The following is a 13894-nucleotide window of genomic DNA, read 5'->3' on the forward strand; positions in this document are numbered from 1 at the left end:
CTATAATACATAAAACTGTAAATAGCACTTCTGAGTGATCCTGAGAAAACCAAAAGGCGTTATGCCTGTAGCATGGCCCATAGAATTGAACAAAGTGGGTCTGTAGACAGGCATTTAATGAAAAAATACATAAAGAATCAAGGTGGGGAGTTCTGACCTTACTGAATAGGAATACCCACAAATAGCCTATTCAACATCATTCTTTCTCTACCTTGCCAGCTGGTGTTTTGGAATTAAACCAGTATGACGCAGTACAGGCTAAATTATATTTATGCCATATGACTTTCTACATATTAAAGATGATTTCAATGCTCAAAAAAGTGCTATGGAAATAATGGAGATTTCTCTTCATTCTGCTTTAATGAAAACTAAAACAGAGTAAGTGAAGAATCCAGGGAGAGGGAACAGGTTTGTCTGCATAGAACCAAATGGTGCTTCTGAGTTGAGCCATCTGGTTTGTGTCTTGTCTTACATGATGCCCGTACACAGGGAGAGAAACCCCATATCCTGGGAGAAACTGAAAGCCATCACGATTCTCTTCTAATTGAATTTCCCCCTCAGCCTTGAGAAGTGGGATTTGGGGCCTCTAAGATGCCATTTCATTTCAGCAAATGCTTCAGCTGCTCCTGTAGATTTGAAGACAGCTCAACACTGCAGATCAGATGGAGAAAAAGGTTCATTTGGAATAATCAAGCAGTGAACATTTCATTTGTTTTTTTCACTTTAATTGTAAAATAGTCTCTGTATCTGGGATTATACCTCTTCCTCCTTGCCCCCATATACACTATGATTTCTCAAATATTAATGCAATGAACTTCTCATTAGTATGGACTACACTACTTTCAGAATTTGTGATCATTCATATCTGGGCCCCTCGAGTTTAGCCAATGAGGGGGGAGTGGGAAAGATTTGCTAATCAAATCGATGTTATAAACAAAATTTCAGGGGGGCACATTTTATCTACCTAACCTATCAATCAAGAAGCATTTATTAGTACCAGGTGCTGTACCAGATATTATGAATATACAAAGAAAGAAAGAATCCTTACTGGCAAGGAATTTACAGAGCCAACAGTTTTACTGACTCAAACACATTACATCATTCAATTCACCAACTATATATTATCCATTAGTATGTAAATGGACACTGCCAATTAAAAGTGATTAAATTTGGTTTTAGGTGCCATTTGGATAAACTGTGTTAGCAACCAGATGATCTAGGATCTAAAAATAATGAGACTTCTTTAAGAAGGCAGGGATACAAAGTTCAAGATCCAGAGACTATAAGTCAACCCGTGGGTTGGCCTAACTCTCCCATCCAGCCAGGCCCCAGCTGCAGGGTTTCTGCAAGCCATCCTCCCCATTCCCCCCAGATTTCCCTACCTCATGCCTCCAGGGTTACTTACTTCTTCTGAATAGCTTCTTGCCTCAATAAGAAAAAGAGGGGAGGAAAATAAGAATTATATTCGAGCTCAGTGGATCTGGGGGAATCATACATGATAAGACACAAGCTGAAATACATTTTTAGGTTTTTTCCACATCCTTTATCACTATCCTACATAGTGAATGGACATGCCACTGACTGGAGAGTCCTTTATGTAGGTGGATGCAGCTGCAAAGATGGATTCCCAAGTTACAGTGCCTCTGGGTTTTGAGCCAGCAGATTACATTCAAGGCTCAGATTCATCCTGGGTATTTAAGGCTTGGAGACATCATGTCAGCACACCCACGCCACATGGAGAACCACCATGCAAGACATTGTTTATTAAAATATTAGAAGTTCAAATGCAATTAAACATTCCTCGAAAGGAAGAGAAATGAAACAAATGAACCACTCCAATTTCCTTCTCATAGGCTAGGCTGAAAAACAGGAAAAAAGCCCAAACTAAACTGAAGCAAATCTGAGGAATAGTAAGTGAGGTTTCTTAAAACTACAGTGTGATGGGGCAGCTAGGTGGCGCAGTGGATAGAGCACCGGCCCTGGAGTCAGGGGTACCTGAGTTCAAATCTGGCCTCAGACACTTAACACTTACTAGCTGTGTGACCCTGGGCAAGTCACTTAACCCCAATTGCCTCACTTAAAAAAAAAATTAAAAAAACAAACAAACTACAGTGTGATCATTTGAAGAATCTTGGGGGAAAAAAGGTCTGTTTTTTAAAACTCTCTGTGTGACCCATATGGACCGGACACAACTGCTTCACTGGGAACCACAGTGATAAAGGCAGTTGCAGCTTCTTGGTATACATTTCCTGGTACCAAGTCAACAAATGCTTCATTCCCATGATTCCCATTTCTGCCCCTCTTGGCTCTACCCTGGGGATATCATGAGGACGAGGCACAGGCAGGCTGTCCCTGTAAAGATTTCTCCTTCCCTTTTCTCCCACCCCCCCTCCAACTTTCTCTGTAGCTTTGAACATTTTTTTCCTGGAAGTAAACTTTGAGGTCGCACCCCTACCTTCCTTCCTTCCTACCTACCTACCTACCTACCTACCACCCCTCCGCTCTTTCTCTCTTTCTCTCTATCTTACTCAAACACACACACACACACACCCCAACACACACATACACAGAGTATGCTGAATCCCAAAAGCAAAGAGAAAAGAGGACTAAGGGTAATGACTAAGTAGTGATCAAATGAAGGCTTGAGAAGCTAGCTCTGGAGTTTGCTCCATACTACTGATACTGAAGATGAGTTGTTATGATTGCCATTTTCCTTAAACTCTGTAGACAAAAACAACAAGCACAGAGAATATGGACTGTCCACTTCCCGGAAGTGACACCAAGTAACACCTGTCCTTAGAAAACCTGACTCTTAAAGGAAAGTACTCCTTACCTACTTCTGAGTGCAAGATGGCATCTTCCCTGCAGTACCCACTGTTGCGAGCTGCCAGACCCAGCAGCTGAAAGACAAAACTAAAAACGGTAATAATCAACACAATTTCTCAACTTCCTGCAATCTCCCAAGTGCAGCTGTTGTACCCTCCCCCTTCCCTTATGCACATACACTCAAGATGTAATGGAGACTAATTTTCCACTCTTGTTCATGTTGAGAATGCATTTCCTTGGCTCCGTGGCAAGCCTGGCACGGTTCTGACATCTGTTCTAAAGGCCACTGCTTCAGAACAGAAGTACTCTGAAACTGCTGAGCTCTCCACATGGCTCATTAGCCAAGAGCTGAGATGGGGACTTTGACTTATTCCCCACTTCCTCAGAAGAATGGGGGGGGGGAGGGTCATCAGGGCAAAAGGTGAAACTGAGAATGACAAAACTTCAGAGTTGGAAGACCATCTAGTCCACTTGGTAACTGACGAAGAATTGCCCCTACAATACCTTTGACAAATAAATGGTCATTCGGCCTTCACTTGGAGACCTCTAGTGAGCAGGAATGGCTCTCCCCTCACGAGGAAGCCCCTTCTTCTTTTTGATAGCTCCAGTTCTTCAATTTTCCTTTACATCAGGTACATCGAGTCAAAGTTTGCAAGTTTTAGGTTTCCAGGATGATAGATTTAGGGTTTGAAGGAATTTTGGAGGCCATGTGGTCCAAATCCTTCATTTTACAAATAAAGAAACTGAGGCTGAGAGACTGGCCAAGGTCACTGAAGTCATAGGTGACACTTGTACCCATTGCTCCTAATCCTTCTTTCTGGGACCAAGGCGGGAAAAAAAACTTAATTCCTCTTCTATGTGACTGCCCTCCCAAACCCTGAAGATGGCTATTATGTTCCTGTAGGTCTTCCTTTTTTCAGGGTAAGGATCCCTGGTTCCTTCCAGTAACCACTCATAAAACAGCGTGGGGCTCCACACACACAAGTGGTTTCTGGCCTAACAGGTTGCTGTTTCTCCTCACGGTACACTGAGGCCTCAGCCACTAAAATGGGCTCAAGGAGACTGAACATTTCAGCATGCCACAGCACTACCACTACCTGAGCCTTCATTTTCCTTCCCTTTGTTGCAACTTATAATTTTTTTTTTGTTTTTAATAAGCATTTTTATTTCAAGTAAAAAAAAATAATTAGGTGGGAAGCAGCAGTACAGAACTAGAAACAACAGGTCCAAATTTTGGAGAACAGATCAGTTGTTGTTTCTTTTTGGTTTGGGTTTTTTTGTTGTTGTTGTTTTTGTTTTGTTTTGTTTTTTGCAGATCAGTTGTTGTAAAGTAAATAACATGCATTATAGTAATATGACAAAATGGGATGCTTTGGAGGGAAGTAGGTTCCCAATCACTAAAGGTCTTCCAAAAAAGTTAAATTATAACTTGTTTGGGTTTTTTAATTTAATGTTGCAACTTTTAAATAGCTAATTCTGAGCCCCCATAGAGGCTTATGACCCATGGAAGAATTCTTCCAGCCAGAAAGGTTGGTGCTTGAAGTAACAGAAAGAGCAATAGATCTGAAATGAGAGTATCTGGGTTCAAATCATGACTCTGTTACTGCGGGAAGCTTGGGCAAGTCACGTTCAGTTCTAAATTCTATATAAATGTGAATATTAGTGATAATATTACTTTACTCCAGTGGTTCCCTGTGGTCTCCAGGATCAAATACAAAATTATCTGTCTGGCATTTGGAGAAAGCCCTCTCCTGCCTTTCCACTTTACTCCCCACCATATACTCTTCAATCCAGTGACATTGGCTTACAGCTGTTCCATGAACAAGAGACTCCATCACTCAGCTCCAGACATTCTCTCTGGCTGTCCCCCATGCCTGGAATGTCCCCCCTTCTCCACTCTGACTACTGACCCCCACTGGCTTCCTTTAAGTATCGACTAAAATTCCACCTTCCCCAACCTCTCTTTTATTTTTAGTGAGGCAATTGGGGTTAAGTGACTTACCCAGGGTCACACAGCTAGTTAAGTGTCCGAGGCCAGATTTGAACTCAGGTACTCCTGACTCCAGGGCCGGTGCTCTATCCACTGCGCCACCTAGCTGCCCCCTCAACCTCTCTTAATTTCAGTGCCTCCCCTCTGTGAATTTCTTATTTATCCTGTATAGCTAGCTTTGTGTATATTTGTTTACATGTCATCTCCCCCATTAGATTGTATGCTCCTTGAGGGCAGGGACTGTTTCTTCTTCTTTGGGTGTCCCCAGTACACAGCACAATGCCTGGAATGAAGTAGGAGTTTAATTAAGGTACTGGTTAGTACTCATTTGAACTTCACAATAACCCTGTGAGGCAGTGAATGTAAATACTGTTATCCCCATTTTACAGATGAGGAGATTTAAGGATCAGGGGTGAAATGACTGATCCCCAAGATGGGTCACCTAGGAATAAGAGGGGCTGGGACATGAACCCTGTTTTTCTGACTTCAAGTTCAATGTTCTCCCCAGTACTATTCTGTCTCAGTCAACTAGCACTAAAACTGGAAGGAGAAAGCCAATAAAATGCTAATAACTGTTCTAAGAAAGAAAAGCCCATCTATTAGCCAAAGGAATTAATTAATCCTTAGAAAGAAATAAATTCTCTTCTGGTGATATAAAAGGTGACTGGGGGGGCAGCTAGGTCGTGCAGTGGATAGAGCACTGGCCCTGGAGTCAGGAGTACCTGAGTTCAAATCCTGCCTCAGACACTTAACACTTACTGGCTGTGTGACCCTGGGCAAGTCGCTTAACCCCAATTGCCTCACTAAAAAAAAAAAAAAGTGACTGGAACAGTTGTAGGAGCAGGATATAGGAGGTAAAAGGAAGGATTCAGGTGTCAGAGGGGATGGCCAGTCCTTATCAGATCCAGGGAGGGAATGCACAGCAGGATATGGGAAGCATCCCTCCTATGTAGGTCAGGTGGCCCAGGGTCCCTGCTCTTTAATGACCAAGGGCAGCAGTGTCTTGTCCATGGAGAGCACATTTTAAGTGTGAGCTAAATAAAACTGGGCAAATCCTTTCCCATTTCTAAGCCAATTTCCTCTTCTCTACATGGAGCTTCAATGAACTCTTAAGGTCACTTTCAGTCCTAACATTCTCTAATCCCATGGCCCTGATGAACGGGTTCAGACGTGCTGTAGTGTAAAGGAACACTGGAAGTGCAGTTAGAAACACTGGATTTAAAGTCCTCTACTAAACTGTGTGACCACGAACAAATTACTGAACCTCTCTGGGCTTCATTCGCGAAATGTAGGACTTCAGATGATCTCTGAGATCTTTTCTGTCTTCACTCACAGTATGAGCTACAGAGGATGGATGATCTCTGTGATCTTCTCCTTCTGAATCTAACGATCCTATTACTGACTGTGGGGTTGGCCTAGATGGCACCTCAAGTTCCTTCCAATTCTGGGACTCATCGAGGCTCTCTCATAAACCTAAAGAAACTACATTTCCATACAGCAGCCACACCCACCACGTCTCAATGGACTATAGTCCCCAGGATGCACCGCTTTATCTCCAGGCTCACAACCAGATCCCGAAGACGTTTCCACGGAAAAAACTACCAATCCCAGCATGCAGCGCGGCTTTTCCGCTTGCTGCCCCGGCGCTCAACAAGAAGTTTCCCTTCCCCCTCCGCCCTCCCCGCCCTCGGCCTACTGAAGCAGCCTTCCGCCTCACCTCAGAGCTCCGTGAGCCCTTGAGCACCTGCTTGGTAAGGGCGATCACATCGGTACCGCAGGCGTTCACCTTTTCGGTGAGCAGCCCCTTCACCGACTGGCCAAATCGTGACTGGGCATCAGGCGCCCCAGCCGCCATTGCAGCGGACCTTTTATAGGTCTGTTGCGGCGACGGCAAGTCGCTGGGACCAAGAGAAGCTGAAAAGCAATGTGAATGGAGACAGGACCTAGGGCGCATGCGCCTGGAGTGTTTGTCCCATAGAGCATCCTCAGACACATTTGTCCTGCATCCTTTGCTAGGAGGAAGACGCAGTAGCTCCCCCTCCTTATTCAAGGCCAAAGTGAATAGCTACTGTACGTGTGACTGTTCGTGGGAAAACTTTAACAGTTCATTCCCCTTTTATTATATCTGTTAGGTACGATGCTTTGTGGTAAGCTGGAGACAAAACATGACAAGCTTTTGCCTCATGTAGCTTACAATTTAGTAGTAATGCAAAGTAGAATGCAGTCAATGCCAAAGGGAACCCAGAAAGTTCTGTGAAATCAAATAACAAGATTCACCTTTAAATGGGAGGGGTGAGGAAGGCTTCGATATGGGGGCACGGGGAGGATATTCCAGGATGAGAGACCCATCTAGATAGGGAGTTAAACTTTGAGTCAGAAAGACCTGGGTTCAAATCCCAATTCATATGTTTAGTATATATGTGACCCTCAGCAGATCTCTAAATCTCAGTTTCATCTGTAAAATGAAGATAACAATAGCACCTACCCCTTTATTATAGTTGTGTCTGTAAAGGGTTTTGCAAGCCTTAAAGTACTTTATAAATGTGAGGCATGGGGCAGCTAGGTGGTGCAGTGGATAAAGCACCAGCCCTGGATTCAGGAGGACCTGAGTTCAAATCTGACCTCAGACACTTGACACTTACTAGCTGTGTGACCTTGAGCAAGTCACTTAACCCCAATTGCCTCACCAAAAACCAAAACAAAACAAAAACAAATGCGAGGCATAATAATGGTCCTCCTTGCCTCTTGGTAATAACCTCCTAACTGGGCTCCCTGCTTTCAGTCTCTACCCTCTTCACACAACTGCCAAAATCATCTTTCTAATGCATATGTCTGATCATATTCCTCCCTTCCTTAAAAAACTCCTGTAGCTCCCCTATTGCCTGTAGCCTCACTTCTTAACCTGTGGGTCCCAACCCCATATGGAGTGGAGTAACTGAATGTGGGGGTCATGAAAATGTTGGCAACAGTAAAAGGTTATGTATACTTATTTTATATACCCATATACCCAGGGTCACATAAAAATTTCAAAGGTGAAAAGAGGTCATGAGTAGAAAAAGTTTAAGAAGTCCTGGCCTGAAGATGAAATGCAAACTCTCCTTACTTAGCCTGTAAGGCCCACTGTTATCTGATACCCATCAATTTGCTTTCTACCCTTACTTGACATTAATCCCCTTTGTGACCCTAAATTTCAACCAAACTGGACTATTTCTGATCACATTCTGCAGTCCCTTGAATCCAAACATTGGTGAACACTCCATTAAATTTCCCATGCCTTAATTACACTTCCACCTCACCTCCACCTATTGAAATTCTTCTCTTCCAACAAGGCTCATCTTAGGTGCCACCACCCCTTGAGGCCTTCTCTAATCCGCTTACCTAGAAGCATTCTCTTTCTCCTCAGATTGTATATAAGTATATATAAATATATTTGTATATAAATGTATACATTTATATATAATACAGCACTTTGTCTCAACCTCAGTTTTTATACAATTTCAGAGTTGAAAGAAAACTCAGTAACCAATTCATTCCCCAAAAAATAATTTCTCATATAACATCCCCAACAAGACATGCCCAGCCTTTGCTTGAAGACCTCCTATGATGGAGAACCCTCTACATTCCAAAGCAAACCATTCCACTTTTGACCAACTCTAATCATTAAGGAACTTTTTCTTATATCAAGCCTTGATTTGGCTCTTTGTAACTTCTGGCATTGAATGGCTCTATTATTCTTTATTAAGAAGATTGTATTGTATAAACTACATCAAATTGCTTGCCCATCTCACAGAGTGAGGAATCTTGAGAACTCAAAATTTTTAAAAATGAATGTTAAAGGTTGTTTTTACATGTAATTGGAAGAATGAGATATTTTTTTAAAAGAAGATTGTATGCACATTCAGTAAGTAAGAAGATTGTATACTTCTTTGCATGCCATCTCAGAGGACAAAAGGAAAAGAGTTGTTGGCTGAAAAACACAAATTTCCTAGGAAAGAACTCACTATTGGATAAGAACGGCCGAGAAAGCTGGAAATCAGCCTGACAGGAATGAGACTTAGCCCAACTTCCTATGCCACTTTCCACAGTAAATTCAAAATGGATGGAGGGGGTAGCTAGGTGGTGCAGTGAATAAAGCATTGGCCCTGGATTCAGGAGGACCTGAGTTCAAATCTGGCCTCGGGCACTTGACATTTACTAGCTATGTGACCCTGGGCAAGTCACTTAAACCCCATTGCCCTACAAAAAAATAAAATAAAATAAAAATGGATTGTGACCTGAATACTAAAGATCATACCTTATGTTGTAGGCCAGGATACTCTTGGAACTAAGGAGGTATCATCTGAATCCCAGAAGACTGTTGGTGCTTAGGCCATGTCTTAGGTCATGATGTTTGGGGACGATCGTCAAAGCCAGTTGATGATTATGTCTTGTCTTTGACCTAAATGATACTGAGCAGCTTGAGCTCTCTCCTTGTTTCCTATTTAGCTTTAACAACTTTTGGATTGTTCTTTAAAAACAAACAAACAAACAAACAAATGTGTGGTCAGAGCTTATCTGAAAAGGATGAATTTAGGTACTAATGTACAAAAAGAATAGGGCTATTATCAGGACAACAGAGTTCTCCCACTGGAGCTTGGAATATACATATCCCCACTACAGTAATGATATTTTATGAGAATAAATGATAACAGAAGTGGGACCCCTAGATTGATGTTTGAGTAACATTTGGGGAGAGAGGAGCCATACCTGTAAGCACCATGGGAATAAGATGACAGAGGGAGATGTTTTTGGAAGTTGGAATTTGAGTCATATTGCTCAGAAAGTTTATAATTCCCATAGCTGCTGGAGAGGAGTGGAGGAGGACAGGGGGGGAAGAGCCGTGTACAATAAAGTATTTAGAGTTTTTAAAACTACTTTAGTTCCTGGGGCAGCTAGGTGGCACAATGGATAAAGCATTGGCCCTGGATTCAGGAGGACCTGAGTTCAAATCCAGCCTCAGACACTTTGCACTAGTTGTGTGAGCCTGGGCAAGTCATTTAATCCTAATTGCCCCGGGGGGGGGGGGGATTAGTTCCATTTTCCACTACACTTCTAGCTTACCCTCCAGCCTGCTCCACCTCCACACTGGACTGTCTGGTCCCCACACAAGCACCCTACTTCTGTTCTCAACTCCAACTCTCTATACTCTCTTTTCCCAGCCCTTTTTTTTAATGTTTTTGTCTTCATTTAGCATCAGAAATGTTTTGTTTTCTTGTTTTTGTGTCCCCTACACTTAATACAGTGACTGCACATGATAAGAACTTAATAAATGCTCTACCTAAGTTACTTCCCTACCCACCCATCTATCTATCTTCTAGTCCATCCCATTGGCACATCAGGAGGGATTAATTATCAGCCTCTGGCACATATACTAGAGGAACCATGAAATGATTGCCACAACTTGGGTCCTGAACAAAATTGAAAAATCCTCTGAGTAAAATCTGGGAAGACTTTTATGAACTGATACAAAGTCAAGTGAGCAGAACCAGAATAACACTGTACACAGTAAAAGAAATATTGTAAGGCTGATCAACTGTGAATAACTTAGCTGTAATCAATACAATGATCCCATATAATACAATATTAGCTGTAATCAATATAATGCAAATCTAATCAATACAATGATCCAAGACAGTTTCAAAGGACTTATGAAAAAATGCTTTCTACCTCCAGCGAAGGACCAATGGAGTCTGAATGCAGAACAAAGCATAATTTTTTACAAATTTCTTTTTTTTTAACAATATAGCTAACATGGAAATATGTTGCGCATGATTTCTCTTGTATAATTGATGTCACATTTCTTGCCTTTACAATGGATGGGGAAGGGGTGAGAGGGAGGGAGATAATTTGGAACTCAAAATTTTTAAAAACTGAATCTTAAAAATAAATTTTAAATTGATTTTAAAAAAGAAAAATACTCTGACTTTGTCTTTAGTGACCTTCCACTTTTCCTGAGCCCTTCTTCCTTCCTTTCTACTAAACTCTAGTGTCTTCATGTTGTGTCTCACTACCAATGCCATCCATGGTGGCTCTAGCCTACCTGGGTCCCATCTACTATCTCCTGAAGCACCTGAGCCTCCTACATTTCCACTTCCTCTCGCTCTTAGTAAACATGATGAATTCAGAAATGTTGAATAACCAAAGGATATTGATTTAATTCTTCATGTCAACATAAAACAGGGATTTTTAACCTTCTTTGTGTCATGGACCCCTTGGGTAGTCTGGTGAAGCCTGTGTACCCCTTCTCAGAATAATGGGGTTTTTTCAATCATAAAAGTATTTTATTATTTTCCAGTTACATGTAAAGATAGTTTTCAACATTTGTTTTTATAAGATTTTGAGTTCCAAATTTTTCTTGCTCTCTCCTCTCCCTCCCCTCTCCCGAAGACAGAAAGCAATCTGATATAGGTTATATATGTACAATCACATTAAACATATTTCTGCATTAGTCATGTTGTGAAAGAAGAATCAGAACAAAAGGGAAAAACCTCAAAAAACAAAAAACAAAACAAAAAAGTCACTTAACCCTCATTGTCCTGCAAAAACAAAAAAATAAAAATAAAGAAGACCAATAGTCTGAACTTTTCAATTACCCACTGATGCGGTTAGGTGGCAAGGTGCATGGAGCACTAAGCTTGCAATCAGAAGGGCTCATCTTCATGAGTTCAAATCCAGTCTTAGACATATACTAGCTGTGTGATCCTGGGCTTAGTATCTTCATCTGTCAAATGAGCTGGAGAAGGAAATGGCAAACCACTTCAGTATCTTTGCCAAGAAAACCCCAAATGAGGCTCACAAAAAGTTAGATATGACTCAACAACAACAACAAATGCCCGAACATGTTCGGGACACTGAGGCCAGAACAAAACTCCCAGTGGAGTCAAGATGTGGCATTTCTAGCACATAACTGTCATTCCACCTAAAATGATGACACAGGCATTTTGCACCATGCCTGCTCTCTGAGAGCCACACCTGCCTATTGGCTTGTGCTCTTGAGTCTCTCAGGATAGAGGAAGCACAGATATTCTCCTAATCAGTTCATCACTTTTTTACCTGAGGGAGAAACTGAAAGAAGCTTACCACCTAGCTACAGCTTCCATTCAGAAGAGCTCTGACAAAAACAAATGACAGGGGCAGCTAGGTGGCGCAGTGGATAGAGAACCAGCCCTGGAGTCAGGAGTACCTGAGTTCAAATCTGGTCTCAGACACTTAACACTTACTAGCTGTGTGACCCTGGGCAAGTCACTTAACCCCAATTGCCTCACTTAAAAAAAAATACAAAAAAACAAAAAAAAAACAAATGACAGTAAGATGCCCAGGTCCATCACCGTCAAGACCTCCAACCAGGACGCAAGAGTTTTGCTGAGAAATGTTGGTGTTCATGGAACACCCAGGTTAGCAGGTTATTGAAAGCTACTTTATATCTAGTCTTCATATCTAGAGAGAGAGAGACTCTAATAACGATTCACCACAACCACTTTTTGCCTCTAGGTGAGTTAATTGAATTCCCTAATGGGCAGGCAGAAATTAATGGACAGTTACCTCAGTGGACTCTAGGCAAAAAAAGACTACCTACCAATTGTACAAAGACTGTTTGAACTAGACAGTGACTCAGAAATGGATGTTTCAAGGAAAGGAGACTCTCAACAGCCAATTCAGATAAGAGGGACAGACTGAATTCAGAAGCAATATCTTTCCTGGTTAGAAGATGATTTCAGCACATTCTTCTGTGGGTATTGCTGCTCCAGGCATTGTCCTATGGCATTATTTCAATGGTTTTTGGAGTGATCGTGTCATGAGTTCGGGAGCTCACTGCCTTTCCTCTGCCGTTTTAGCAATATCTTTCCTACCTAGAACTTCAGCTGTAGAGAGGACTGGGGTATAGAGAATTGCTCCCCCACCCCAGAACATAATAAGACCAGTACCCAGCCTGGGCCTTCCACAATTTCATGTTTTAAAATGCAGAACTATAGTTCTGATGAAGATTACAATCAGGCCAGGCCATGCCATCAGCTAGCTCAGGAATTAAGTAGATCATGAGAGATCTTGGTATCACTGATCAGTACTTAATGATGTTACAGGGGAAACTGGAGAAGAGGTCTAACAATTAGAATAATTTCTGGGTCCAAGGGGCCTTGAGAATATAGGATATAAACTCCTTTGGGGCAGGGACTTCCTCCACTGCATCTTAGTGTGCCTAGCTCAGTGCCTGGCACATAATAGACATTTAACAAATCCCTAATATATGTAGTACATTTTGAATGGAGAATATGTTGGATCTTGCTGAGATCAGAACTATAAACAAAGAAAATAGGGTCAAGAATGAGGATAAGGATTGAGAAACTCAGGTTCTCTTCTATCAAATTACTACCTACCCTTAATACTAATACTACCCATTCTGAACTGCCCTCACTGTATGAATTGTACCTTTTGTGTTGTTTTGGGCTTTTTAAATTTATATCAGGTTCCTCCTTCATGCTGTTTATGTTAGGTTTCTTTCTGAAGGAAGAATTATTTTAACATTTCAGTGGCAGAATATTAGAAAATTTGGGGTACCCTGCCTCCAAGTGATAGGATGTGGTAGGGACAGTAACTGTTTTATGCAAGTTAGGCTAGTTTTCCTTTAATGGGGCAGGGAAGGCCGCCTTAGAATTTTTATTGCTTTGGCTGCCTGAGGCATGAAAGACTCAAACTATGGGGAATTGCTGCTAGAGATTTTAGAGGATTTCTCTGTGGAGGTGGAAGGCAGTAGTATTTCAACCTTATCCTAAATTGATTTTATTGCATTTTATGGTCCCCGAGTGTCTCATTGCATCCTAATCCTGAAGCTAAATCACTGACCCATGCTGAGCTAGGCCTAAACTAGAAGACTGTCTACCCGCCCTGCTGCTAATCAACTCTGACCAAGGAAACCAGAAGCTGGGGACCTTGCAAACTCACAAGACTTCCTCCAAGGCTGGATGTAGCCATCTTGGGATTGCCATTCAGTCTATAATCAAAGAAACTCAAAACATAAGAGGAAACTAGCATTCTGCCATC

The 13894-nt window shown here is 41.8% G+C and overlaps 1 protein-coding gene across 1 annotated transcript; it reads right to left on the reverse strand.

Annotated features, from left to right (window-relative positions):
- Positions 1 to 341: 341 nt before the first annotated feature.
- BORCS7 (BLOC-1 related complex subunit 7) lies at positions 342 to 6751 on the reverse strand. Its single transcript, XM_043985529.1, has 6 exons — positions 6534 to 6751; positions 2838 to 2900; positions 2791 to 2795; positions 2678 to 2719; positions 1406 to 1426; positions 342 to 651 (listed from the first exon to the last, which is right to left on the reverse strand). The coding sequence occupies exons 1-6, from the start codon at positions 6669 to 6671 to the stop codon at positions 600 to 602; spliced, it is 321 nt and encodes a 106-aa protein (XP_043841464.1). The 5' UTR covers positions 6672 to 6751; the 3' UTR covers positions 342 to 599.
- Positions 6752 to 13894: the final 7143 nt, after the last annotated feature.

Source organism: Dromiciops gliroides, chromosome 2, assembly GCF_019393635.1.
Source record: "Dromiciops gliroides isolate mDroGli1 chromosome 2, mDroGli1.pri, whole genome shotgun sequence".
Classification (NCBI taxonomy): domain Eukaryota; kingdom Metazoa; phylum Chordata; class Mammalia; order Microbiotheria; family Microbiotheriidae; genus Dromiciops; species Dromiciops gliroides.

Excerpts from the sequence above, each read along its gene's own strand:
- BORCS7 (XM_043985529.1), bottom strand. The coding sequence starts at position 6,671 with ATGGCGGCTGGGGCGCCTGATGCCCAGTCACGATTTGGCCAGTCGGTG. Across the intron at positions 1,427-2,677 it reads ACAACTCATCTTCAGTATCA|GCAAGAAGCTATTCAGAAGA; the intron begins GTAGTATGGAGC and ends TTTCTTATTGAG. Across the intron at positions 652-1,405 it reads CAAGAAGCTATTCAGAAGAA|TGTTGAGCTGTCTTCAAATC; the intron begins GTAAGTAACCCT and ends TCTGATCTGCAG.